General features: G+C 36.5%; 1 protein-coding gene across 1 annotated transcript in view; it reads right to left on the bottom strand.

Annotated features, from left to right (window-relative positions):
- Window positions 1-2,922: 2,922 nt before the first annotated feature.
- cyfip2 (cytoplasmic FMR1 interacting protein 2) overlaps window positions 2,923-13,742 on the bottom strand; it is a 39,927-nt gene continuing 29,107 nt past the window's right edge. Inside the window, exons 21-29 of the mRNA XM_046849429.1 lie at window positions 13,642-13,729; window positions 10,265-10,408; window positions 10,052-10,142; window positions 9,636-9,766; window positions 6,817-6,889; window positions 6,625-6,719; window positions 6,301-6,539; window positions 6,000-6,147; window positions 2,923-4,593 (exon numbers count right to left, since the gene is read on the bottom strand). Of these exons, the coding sequence (XP_046705385.1) occupies window positions 4,426-4,593; window positions 6,000-6,147; window positions 6,301-6,539; window positions 6,625-6,719; window positions 6,817-6,889; window positions 9,636-9,766; window positions 10,052-10,142; window positions 10,265-10,408; window positions 13,642-13,729 (1,177 nt within the window). The 3' untranslated portion in view covers window positions 2,923-4,425. The remainder of the gene's footprint in view (window positions 4,594-5,999; window positions 6,148-6,300; window positions 6,540-6,624; window positions 6,720-6,816; window positions 6,890-9,635; window positions 9,767-10,051; window positions 10,143-10,264; window positions 10,409-13,641; window positions 13,730-13,742) is intronic.

Genomic DNA, 13,742 nt, shown 5'->3' with positions numbered 1-13,742 from the left:
ACGAGGATTTGATAAGCATTTAATAATTTATCTTCTTTTCACATCTGCAGGCTTGTGTTCGTGCTGACAGGCAGCTGGTTGCTAGACTTAGGGGTGTTGGGTGTCATTTTTATTGGAGCAAAGCAAACATTTACTCTGCAGGCCATTTAAACGCACCACCTCCACTGCACCTCCTCCCCCCAAACTCATCAGCCTTCAACTAACAATGCCAAAACCCAGCGTTTGTCACAATTTGTTTATTAAAATTGACCTATTACTACCACTACTCTATTGAGAGATTAGATTATGAATTCTAGACTTATCTACCACTTAAAAACATGTAACGTAAAACCTTTAATCTCTTTTTAAGAAACCTATTTAATGTTTGTTTCTTTTACAAAATGCTCATTATGAAAAGTGTACTTTTTACTTCACTGCAATTCAATTTATAATCTCTTACCTTTCACTTTTTATTTCACTACAACTGAATGTATAATCTTTTACCTTTTATTTCACTACATTTTTAATATATAATCTTTTACCTTTCACTTTTTATTTCAATACAATTAAATGTATAATCTCTTACCTTTTACTTTGTATTTCACTACAACTGAATGTATAATCTTTTACCTTTTATTTCACTACATTTTTAATATATAATCTTTTACCTTTCACTTTTTATTTCACTACAACTGAATGTATAATCTCTTACCTTTTACTTTTTATTTCACTACATTTTTAATGTATAATCTCTTACCTTTCACTTTAACCTTGTAGTTCTTTGCATTTTAATGTGTAATATCTTACCTTTTACTTTTACATTTTAATTAGATAAATTTTTCTCTAATTTAAAAGAATAGATACATTGAGTTGAATGAGAAGCTACAGTATACAGTCTAGCGAGGCCACAAGCACAAAAGGCCACAAGAACGCCACGCTTCTCGAGAGAGTTTGTGTGGAGTGAGGATGTAAAATGTAAAGTGCACTCATTGTGTGTCTGTAGCAATTAGAATCTCAATCCTTACAAAGGTGATGCACAGGAGAATGAAACATTAAATAAAATAAATAGTTCTTATAGACCTTTTACTTGTAACAGTCCTAAAGCATGTACTTTACTTAAATAGAATTGTACAAGGAGTACTGCAGTAATATTCAAGTATAAATGAAGAGAAATCCATTCTCTGTCATCTGCTTAACAGGTATCATTTTATTTTCTAACTTCCAGTTCAATGAAACTTATAGAACAATAAAAACAGTACAATTTATTGTGCGGTAAAGTTTAATGCCTAATACTGCTATTCAGTGATCTCTAATGACAGACGTGAAGCTGGTCTTTATTTTTCCATGATTCCAAGTTTGTAAGTTTATCCAAATGGCAACACCCCCACCCCCAACCACACACACACACACACACACACACACACACACACACACACACACACATGGCATGGCATGGCAAATCAACGCTCACCACAATTGTATAATAATTTAAGTCAAATCAAATTAGTAATTTATATAACAATGCTGCACATATCATAAAAAATAAAATACAACACAACCAAGTGGAAATATATTATGTATCATCATTGAGTGAGACAACAGTGAGACAAGTAAAAAATGCTCCACATTGTCAAACTAATTTCTGTCTCAAGAAACCAATCATATTGAGTTTTCAGAACTGAAAGTATTGATTAGATAGCGAAGAAATAACAGCAATCTATTTCTCCTAAAGCATAACCATAAATTTGAAGACAGACCTCCATTCCTCAAGTAGGATTCAAGATGACTAGCCTCATTGATTTTCACGCTCAGTCAGTGCCATTCTTTTAAAGAACACATTCAGCCAGGAATGTGCTGCTTGTACACAGAGATGGTGCAGTAGATTTGGGAAAAGAGTCCCAGGCAAAGGGACTATTTGGAGCATCCTGAGGGACTGCATTCCTTCCAGCAGAGATCATCAAGGTTTCTCTACCCTGAACGCAGACACTGATGTGAAGCAACTGCTGCATTGTTAGTGTTATTGTCTCATTGTACAGTTTTTGTACAGGTTTTTTTTACTGAATATTGTTTAGTTTGTATGTTATAGTTAGTTTTTTGTCTATTTATGTTGTTTTATGAAGTCCTTTCGTCCTGGAGAAACGTTACTGTACCAACTGTATAAGATTATAACGACAATGAAAGTCACTTGACTTGGATGACTTGGTCTGATGGACAGACATCCCACTGTTAAATGTAGCTTTATGTAGTGAAGAAGAACGACCTGCTGGAATTTTACACAGCAACCTTGAATCCAAATGTATGTCTTTATGTCTCTTTCACTGTCCATGTTTAGAAGTCGTACCACAGAGTAGTAATTTTGCACCCAAAATTTTCCACAAGAACCTGGTTCTCACTGTTGCTACTTATTAGGCTGCTTGCTGACTTCCTCCCAGACCTCATGTCACAAAAGAGGTGTGGCATTCATGGGCAGATTAAATGTAAAACTTGTGGTTTGATTCCTCAAAGCAAAGAACAGTTGCGTAGGGGTGTGCACGGTGACACATATAGCTTTTTTTTCCTAAAACGTTCTTGATTGTCTGATTCATACATTGTAATTTCACACTGAAATATATCTAACACGATTTATCTCATTTTTTTTACAGTAGTGTGTAGATTTTGAATATCCATCGCACATAATTAAATGCTTGAAATAAATGTGCGCTGCTTTAACAACACTTTTTTCAACTTAATTTTTACAAAATCATCTGTACTTAGAGCAAATAGAGTTCAGTCACAAATAAGCTCTTCAACTTATGCATCCTGATGTTTTTACTCTGCTGCATTAAAATCAACTACAAGATATAAAAGAAGTATGAAATAATTTACTGTTTATTTTGTATGTATGAGTGTATTTAATTCCTTCTTTGGAACACGTGCCATTACATGAATGATTCTCAAGTCGGGTTTCAGTTAGATATTTTTTTTATTTCATGGAAATACAATGCAATTTTCAATCCATTTGCACAACTGTTTGTTGTACATTTCATTATGTTTTTCCTTTTTTTTTCTATTTTAAAACACTTGATCACTTGTACAACAATATGAACAAAAAGTCATGTCACAATTAGATCCAAGATGACAATAAGTTACACCCGTCATGCCAGCATTTAAAAGCGAAGCCTCAGAATTTTCATTTCGTGTTGATCGTTAAACGGTTTACGCCCTCCACGGCGTCAGGGAAACTGTGTGTGTAAGAGGAGACTTGGAAAAGGAACCCTTACTTTACTAAGTACTTTAAAAGAGAAAGGTAGGCAAAAGAGATGAGTTCATGAGGCTCAGAACTCACAACAGTAGCTTTAGTTTTTTATAACTGTCCTTATGTACAGAAAATGGAAGTTTAAAGGTCCTTTTCCTCTAACAAAGTGTGCCATGATGCTATGATGGGAAACACCGCAGTTCTGAAGTATTGGATATTCCTCTAAAATGAAATCTAGAGGTATTATAAAACAAATCCTTCATCCCCCATTTTTAATGCGACCTTGACATTTTAGATTATGTGAGTTCACAATGCTAAACAGCACCACTGGTTAAATACACACTTTGAATTAAAAGAATATTTGCCCAGACAAGCAGCCCATAAACTGAGACTTACTAATTGCAAACATTGGTTGGGGCTACGGTCGTGTTCTGTAGATCTGTAGGCAAATATTGAGGACGCATTACATTATAAAAAAATGAACAAGTACCACACCAAATACTTTACTTTGTCTGACATTTAAGATGGCAATTAGAAGATAGAATTAGCTTTAAAAACAACCCAGAAAAGCAGAGGTTCACTGGGTAATGAAGTAAACTGAATGTTCTGATCTCTTTAATAAAATGTGTCAAAAAATATAAGAATGATAAATAAATATGCAAACTAGAGGAACACTTTAGTGTCCATGAACAAGACTCTTTTTGCTTCTATTTCTTTAGGAACATACATTAAAATTAAAAGCTGAATTGAGTTGAAAATGGTGGACTCAATGAGTTGTTTTTTAATAGCCATGCAAATATGGACTTTACCAAAAACCCATTTACTGTCAGTCAAATGATTTCAGAAAAAACAAAAAAAAAATCACAATATAAATTTTTATATGTGCTCTAGTTAATTTAATAATTCTATTTCAATTTGTTACTATTTACTGTATCGTCATCATTTGTATTATAGGCAGGACCTGGTGTGACACCTAAGGAATCTTATTAGGATGTTCAGAATTGAGGTTCAAAGAGCAGTAGATAAGGCCTTCATGTTCACTTAAGAATCACATTTTTTAGACATGTGTGGAGGTATGTCTATCACCGTTAGAACAGTGATCAAGAAAAGAAAGAAAAAAAAACGCTTCTAAACCACCTTTACATTTTACACGCTTATGTTTGAAACCCAACCCAAGCCGGAGGAACGTGTGTCAGAAGGCTGAGGGATTTTTAACATGTGGTCGCTAGAGACTGATGTATAGGAGGCTGGAAACAGCGAACATGCTCGACTGTAGAACTGTCCGTCTCCACAGCTTTCATGTACTTGTTGAGAATGGCAAAGATCTCGTTATTGAGGATCTGGTACTTTCGGATGCGGTCAGCCATTTTCTTCAAGGGCTGAAAATCAAAGGTGTGGAAAGCGACATATTAGATGTACACTCTTTAAAAGCTTTGGCTAAAATGTCTAGTTCAGCCATGCAACTCTACCTGTGTATTGACTGGTTCGCTCAGCAAAACCCTTCATATTCTGACTAAACTATCGACATTTCTGCAAATGCCAGCATATTTTCCCCATCACCTCCTGTACAGATCTGTTCTTTTGCAGAACCAGCATGGTTCTTAACATCTCTGTTCTTAAACATGCTTGACAGAGCAGTCTTTGTACCCTCTAAGCAGCAGCAGTGTATTAGATCTAGACTATATCCTATAATTTATCTTCACTATATTCACAATTATTGTTGTAATTTTATTCAAAAGCAAAACTAAAATAACATAACAGAAACCTTCTGCTGCTGTTAAGTTGCATTTCATTTGCAGTGCACTTTCGAGTTCTGGTGCTTAAGCACCTGCTACACTGCCTTTTGCTGCCCCTAGTGGCCTTTTGGAAAATTTTAGAAAGTATATTTGAAGCCCATATCAAATATGATTATTTAAATAAAAGCCTCTGATTGACATCAATTTATTTACATTAAGTGACCTGCTGGTTTGGTTTACTGCATGTGCAATTACTAGCAAGAAAAAGTATTCAATGCTTTTGCTTTGCAGTTTGCTACCTAGAAATTGAAGTACACATTTTAATTCAAAGACGAGAGGTGTTGAGTTCTTGTTTTCACGTTTCATCTGGACATACACTGTTCTATATGTATTTTTCATTATTTAGCATATTAAGTATTAATTATTGTTTTTATAGTTAGTTTACAATTTCTCAGAATGAAAGACACTGCATCGAAATAATCAGAAGGATAAAATTTCGACAAATTTAAGGTCAGGTTAAGCCATAATTGGTGTAAAATCTTGAATTTGAGTACCTGGTCCTTTCTCCAGCCTGTGAAAATATATAAACTTATTTTAAACACCAGTTAGTTGTTGAACTTTGAACTGTTACTACATTTTAGTACAGGCTGTCTTGCCCATATTTTGGTGGATATATCACTGAATTTTGATTTCCTAATATAGAAAACTGTTGTATAAAAGCAATTTCATGTGTTACTGCATTGAATATCAGCATGGCTGTGGTTTGGCCTTAGGAACCTGAAGTGTCCTAGGTAGTCATGATGCACGTTTCTGATGCATGTAAAAAGGATCGTTTTTTTTAATGAGACAGCGGTAAACGTTAAACGTATGTGTCTGTTCTTAGCATAGTTGGGCAATTCGTGCAAATCTAATCTAATCACAAAAGAGCATTTTAAAAAATTTTTCTATTCCATTTCCATTAAAGGGTATTGTGCAGCATGACATTAACCAGTACATAAAAACTTACTGAAATACAATTTTACACGTACCATGCTCCTGGTGACACTTACCACATTTTTGATGATCTCATCTTTGCCATCCTGCCTCTGGACCTTCAGCAGGTGGTAGCAGAAATCAAAGAGGTCGAAGCGTCGCTGCTGTCCCAACAGCACGATGATGGCACATCCAGCCCAGTTAAGTCCATCGCCAAAACACTGCCTGAACACAAACACGATGGTATGTTTAATACACAAATCACTATATGAAGTACAGGGTGTATGATATGGGACACTAATAAATAAACTAATAATGGCATTTAACGCTTCATTGTTTTGGATTTCTGGTGTTCTGGTGCTAATTTGAATGGCATACTCTGCGGTGAACTCGTGCGTTCCCACTGGGATGCAGTACACAAACTGCATGGCGCTCCAGAGCCGGTGAAACTCCATGCATTCGTCCACATGCATGACACCGTTGCTGGGGGGCGGTCCACGCCACACGCTGTCTTGTAGAAAGCTGCGGATGCGTGTGAGGATGACCTCAAACATTGACAAGCCGCAGCACAGCCTTTCCTTGGTCAGCAGGTCTCCCTCTCGTGCTATAGCAATTTGCTGTTACGAAGATTCAAAACAAACATATTTCACTTGAATTTATTTATACCAAAGCCATTATAGCCTCCGAGCGAATGTCTCTTACCTGTGGAGTGCCAAGTCTTTCAATGAGAGGAACCAAGTGCAGAGGAGCATACTTCGCTTCCAGCCTCTTCATCCTCACCTCCAACCTTTCACCCTCTACAGACCAGGAACAAGAACATGGAATGAGGTTCAGCATTTTCACAATCTCAGCAAGAGGAGAGTGGCATTATTCATAATGTGTTTTGTTCTTCACCTTTGATGTAGACTCGCGGGAGAATGTTCTGGAATGGTGCTGCATGAAGGAGGTCACAGACTTCTTCCTGGGACTAATATGAAAACAAACCACCGGAAAAAAACTTAGTGAGCAGCAAAACTGCTTAACAAAAGTGACATTCTGGTTCCACTATGAAATTACAGAAAAAACACAAATGGTGATGTAGAAATTGATTATATACTATACATATGATCTAAGATCCATAGTGCACACAGCACACAGGCGTTTGGCGGATGCCCTTATCAAGAGTGCCATACAAAGTGCTTTGTAGTCTCCATCAATAAATAATTCTGATGCTCAGTTTGTATCAAAACACCTAATTATTACATTCAGATTGCAGTTTATTAGATACACCTACCTTATACCCACTCATTTTTTTTCAGGTTCACCTACAGCATAGTAAAGTAAATTACACTGTAGCTCATCTGCTACAGCCTCTACACCACCCATCAGTGTAAATGTAGTAACATAGGACTATTGGTGAGCAGATAATATTTAAAAGCTGTTATATGTGCTGAAGATTGTATGCTGCTAGAGGATTTACCCTTACACTTACATCATGCCATGGAGATGTACAGTTAGAGACTGTAGAATCTTTTCATGCACACTTTGTTATCCATCTGCTAAACTCATGCTACTTTCTGACCCTATGATCCTATGGGGGACCATTTTAACTGATGGTTGGAGTAGAGAAAGCCTGAAAAAACTGTACATACCAGCAGATGAACTTTAGTCAGTAATATTATACTTTTTCAGTAGCTCTACATGTTATAATTGTTGATATCATGTGTGTACCTAACAAAACAAAAAAAACAGCTTGGTGCATATCAGCCGTGTTATAAAATGTTGAAACTAGGAAATGTTATTTCATTCCATGGCTTTGGAAACACAAGGCTTCTCGCAGGCAGGTGGAAACATCAGCTGGTAGATAAAGAACAAATTTGAAACCGTTGAAAACTATACAGAATGTACACGTTTGAAGAACATGCTGTCAAAGTACAGGTAAAAATAAGATATGTTGGAAACACAGAAATAAAAGGCAAGCATCAGAATATTATGATTGAATAGAAATAGTGCATGAATGTAAGATTAGTGCATCAGAGCAAGACGATCACAAACAGCCAGAAAGGGTTCCATACTGCCATGGATTCTGAGGATATGGAAGAATTTCTCTTTATCTGTATGTGGGGTTGGTTTCAAAATGTTGCACTTCGTACTTTTTGACATCCGCAATGGGGAGACTAACAGCACTGAGTCTTTAATTAAGAGACAGTTAGACAGTATGTACTGTCTAACAAGGCTGGAGAAATGCACTACCATCTTAATTTGCCACATAAGCATTATAGTAAAAAAGATTTTGGCACCCCATAAGCATTATAGTACAGTAGAATACACCTTCCCTGTTGCTAATAGGATTAAAGTGCTTGCTCAGGGGCCCAGTTCCAATTGCTGGGTGGCTCTGGAGCTTGAACTCTGACCTTCTGATAAGTAGACAGACTTACATACATACATACATACATACATACATACATACATACATATATGCATACATGCATACATGCCTGCATGCGTACTGACAGAAAGACAGACAGACAGACAGATCATAGATAGATAGATAGATAGATAGATAGATAGATAGATAGATAGATAGATAGATAGATATTATATTTATATGATATTTATATGATATTTATGAATCTAGAAGAAATATAGTGCAGAATAACTGCAATATAGTTAACGTCAGTGCCACTGACAAATTTAAAAGTTTTTACCCATATTATGAAGGTTTTTAATCCAAACAAATGTCATTTTTTCCCTAATCTCTCCTTTTGTGATGGCATGGCACAATGTCAATGCTTTTGGCACTTCTTTTACAGAAACTGATCAAATACACAAAGTAATGAATGTGTAATAGATTTAATGAATAACATGAGTAACTGTGCTAGTCTGGGGGCCATGATTATCTCAGCTCTGAATCCATGGCAGGATAGGACACCAGGAACAAGACGTAAAATGGTGTGGTTTTGTAACATGAGTTAGGCCTAATTCCTTACCACCTTTGGTTGTTGCCAGCGTGTAATGAGAAATAAAGTTGTGTTTTAGAGGCAGATGGCAGCACTATTTTCTACTCACACATCACTGGCATCCATACAGTAATGAAATACACACATAAACACAAATTAAACATTGTACACATTGTCCTGGGTGACAATTATATACAATGCATCAGTAAAAAGATTTAGAAATTTGGCTCAAAACAAGGCAAATATATGCTCAGTACAATACAGCAAATAGGTTTGTGAGCTGGGAATCCCGTTTCCACTGATAGTAGCTTGCAGTGCTAAAAAAAAGCCCCACTAACAGATGAAATCCTCTGACAGACAATAGTATTGACTAACAGTTGGCAAGAATTTCAGTCTCCTCAAGAAAGCATTATGAAACTCTCCCACAAAAAGGGAACTGATTTTCACAGAAATTATGCGCAGAGTTGGACAGCGGCTAAAAAAAATGTGTCAAACAGACTGTAAATTGCAATCAGTCAGAAAAATACCGAGAAATTACAAGAAAGAAAAACACAGAGAAACATGACAGAATAAAGCTAAGCAATGCATTAGAAACATTCCTCTTACACATTTATCATGAAAACATTACACAGTAGCATATCCAGGGTAACATTATATTTACTCTGATCCCACATATCTGGAAATAGTAATGAACAAGGCTGTGTAGGACTGAAAAAGAATCTAGCCCAGAGCCTAAGATGAAGGGAAAAAGGGACAAAATGTGTAGCATCCTACCAGAGCTTGCTCAATCAGGAGGCAGAAGAGGATTGCATTGCCAACCTCCCTTAGACTCTGAAACACGTCAGTCTTCAGCTCAGCGTATTCAATTATATCCTTGAGCTGGTGATGGAAAAACTCCAGGATGCCTGTAAAACATATATCTCATAATAAATAATGAGAACTGTAAAATGCACAAGTGAAGGATTTACAGGATCGCAAGTCTGTACTAGCATCTGTTTAAAAAAAAAAAAAAAAATAGAGACATGCATTTAATATTAACATCTTAAAACGACAAATGTCTTTCTAAATCGCTGGCAATCATTGCGAAGGACTTTTGCATATTTTCACTTGTATTTAACTATTACGATGAATGTGATGTGGATGAAAAAATAAAAATGACGACTGTAATCCGCGACATTGAGCCATCTTACCTGGTGATCCATACTCATGACGAGGCAGACGACAAATCTTAGGCATCACCTCAATCAGAGTCTTCACATACTGAAGAATGGTGCCCTGGAGCTAAAGCCCAGAACAAGAGAAAAAACTAAATATATATGGGGCTAAAACATATGGCTCATTTACAGATAAAAGTGCTGCAAAACATTTCATCCTGCTGACAGAAAGAGGTAAATGATCACTACCAAGCTCTTGACAATTTTCAGCAGCTCCTCCATCACTACAGCGATGCCCTGGTAACCAAGGAGACGGCAGATGGTTTTGAAATGCGGGGGACCCACAAAGTTCCTGTAGGAACTGTAGATGTGGGAGTATGCAATGTTCAGAGGCTGTGAATCAGAGAATAACATCATCTTACACACAGTCTCCTCAAAGAGCACATTGCATAATAAGATGTTTACTACTCTGTAAAAAAAAACTTCTGTAAAAAAAAAGCCACATTTTGACGGTAACATGCTGTTTTTTTCATGCATTCTATGTATTGTTGTTGTTTTTAAAAAAAGTATAAACAGAGTACTGTGTACTGTGAAATAACAGCGTTCAGAGTCGACACTCAGAGACTGTGTATGAAATCACACCCTACAGCCTCATTCACTATTCCCTACATTAGTCCACTTGACAGAGTGAATGAAAACAAATGAGCGAATTCAGACACTGATGAACACTGCTGTTAACAAGCAAAACCACTGAAGGAAAGAACAAGAAACAAATCTACAACTGACATTCATCCACAGCCTTCGAAGAAAACAACTAAAATAAAACAGGGGATGACCCCGAAAACATCCCCAACAAAAATATAACAAAAATATATGAATTTCTGTCATATATCAAATATTCTTTGAGACTTAACAGAGATTTATATTTGATTGAAAATGTTTCAGATGACCTTACCATTTTGGAGATCTGTGGTTGCTTTAATTGGGCTCTTGACCCTTGACTCTTTAACGTTTAACAGTAACGTTCTCTGACTGTTGTAGCTGTGTTTGTAAAACACATTTGTTATAACAAGCCAAGAGAAATATTGATATTATGCTACATTATTTAAAGGCAGTTTTTGTGTAGTTATTGATGCATTGAGAATCTCTTCTTTCTCTTTTACTTGAAAAAAGAAAAAAATAAGTAAAAAATGTTCGCAGTACTTGCATTACTTAAACATTGTAAATATTAGTTTATAAACAAATGGCAGTTGGCCAATTTAAGTGCTTTTGGTTTCTGCAAATAAAAGGAGTTAACTCGGGTTTTCATTTAGTGGTCTTTTTACAGTAAAATATTGTAAAGTAGATAACAGTACAGAACTGTAAAATTAACAGTCAACTACATTTGATTGATTAATTTCAACTACAGCAGCCAATATTTTACCGTATATTTACAGGACGATATTTTACAGTGTATACAAAAGGCAATAAAAATTAATAAACGGAAATGAGTCAATATTTAGTGTTAAAAGCCTTTGCTTTTTAAGACAGTCTATTAACAGCCTCAGGTACAATTTATGCACATTTATAAAAATTTGATGCTAAGTTTTACTCGCCATCTTGGAGAATGTGCTGTACTTTGACTCTTGTATGCTTGTTTATTTTGCAGGCAAATCACAGCAGCCTTCGTTGTAGTCTGTTGTGTAATATGTTGCTGTTTATGCTGACATATACACTTTTTCCTGTGACAATTATTTTTGTTGTGAAAGCAATATTTTGAAATCATATTTGAAGATGACCTAGGCTGCTCTGTCCCTATAACTATAATAAGTTTTGCAAATATATTCTTCCTTATATTTGTATATACAACATCAACAAGCAACAATGGGTGTCCATTTGTCTTATTAACCATAATAATGAACTGAGAGTAGTGAAAAGGAAGTTGTGTTTTCGAACACTAACATTATGCATACCGTAGTAAATCAACACGCTAATAGTGTGTGTTCATTTCTTTCAGGATGACAAGGTAATATTGTTCGTCTTTTCATTTTAGTACTGTATATTTTTGTGAGTACACCCCTCACATTTCAGTAACCATCTTCTCAAAGGACAATACTATAGAAATGAAACTTGGATATATTTTAGAGAAGTCAATGTGCATCTTGGAAAGCAGTACAGATTTACTGTCCCAAAGTGAGTACACCCTAAGTGCACATGCCAAAACTGTGTTCAAAATGTCAATATTTTGTGTAAGCACCATTGTTATCTCACACTGCCCTAACACTCCTGGGCATGGAATTAACCAGAGCTGCACAGGTTGTTGCTGGGATCCTCTTGCTGCTGGATGTTAGACACATGGCCTTTCTCCAAGCTCTGCTTAAGGATGCCCCAAAGGTGCTCAATAGGATTCAGGCCTGGAAACATGGTCACTTTATTAGATTTAGTTTCCTCAGCAAAGCAGTTGTCATCCTGGCAGTGTGTTTGGGGTCGTTTTTATGTTGTTCGGCCCAGTTTCTGAATGGAGGGCATCATGTTCTGCTTTAGAATGTGATAGTACATGTTGGAATCCATGTTTCCTTTTAATAAAATGCAGCTCATGAGTACCAGCAGCACTCATGCAGCCCCAGACCATGATGCTACCACCACCATGCTTAACTGTCGGCAATGTAGTTTATCTTAGTCTCATCAGACCACAGAACATAGTTCCATTAATTCATGCTCTTGGAACGGTTGTCCTCAGCAAACTGTTTGCGGGCTGTCTTGTGAGCGTATGGTCTAAGCACTGACATGCAGACCTTCCGCTTCTGCAACCTCTAAAGCTGGGGTGCCCAATACCGGTCGATCGCGCATTACATAAAAAAAAAAATCGATATTTATTTATGCATTTTTATAGTAGGTAGATCATTTCGACTTGGTCTTTTTTTAAATAGCCCACATGCTGAAAAAGTGTGTGCGCCCCTGCGCTAAAGAAATGCTGCCAGCACTCATGTGTCTGTTTTTTTGAAGCCAACTTCTGCACCTGACACACAGCACGAGGACTCAACGTCTTGGATGGACCTTTGCGAGGCCTAAGCCAAGTGGAACCTGTTATGAAAAAACTTCTGTATGACCCTGGATCCTGCACTGTAACCCCGTTTCAGAGTGTAACCAATCTTCTTATATCCAAAGCCATCTTTGTGAAGAGCAATAATTCTAATTCTCGAATCCTCAGAGAGTTCTTTGGCATGAGGTGCCATGTTGAACATCTAGTGGTCAGTATGAGAGAATTGTATTCAAAGCACCACATTTTAACTGCTCTAATACAAGATACACAAATATGTATGGTCCTGTCAAGGACATGTGGCTTTGCTGAAGTACAACTTATAGCTTTTATTGAAGCAAAAGCATCATTAAAGTTTTCCTTGGTCATTCCTTTGTGAATGAGGGGTTTATGTTGTAAGGAAGACGCTGCTTTCAATCAATAAGCAAAATGTTGCCTGTCACATAGTTCTAATTAGTAAGAAATAAATTACTTGCTTATAATTACATATATTTACAAATAATGTATTTATACAGTCGGTTAATAATTAAATAAATAATGTTTAGTAACCTTTTTGGTATGTTACACTTTACATAACTGGTGTTTGTATGACAGTGCTAAAACATACCTTGGAGCCGTAAAGGTAGTAAGGCTGAACGTTGGCAGGTTTATCTCGCTGAGGCTCTTGGGTAAAAGGAATTGCTGTGCGCACAAACCTGCCCCAAAGCG

This window comes from Silurus meridionalis, chromosome 5, assembly GCF_014805685.1.
Source record: "Silurus meridionalis isolate SWU-2019-XX chromosome 5, ASM1480568v1, whole genome shotgun sequence".
Lineage (NCBI taxonomy): Eukaryota > Metazoa > Chordata > Actinopteri > Siluriformes > Siluridae > Silurus > Silurus meridionalis.
The sequence above is the reverse complement of the archived record's forward strand: the minus strand, read 5'-3'. Positions and strand labels throughout refer to the sequence as shown.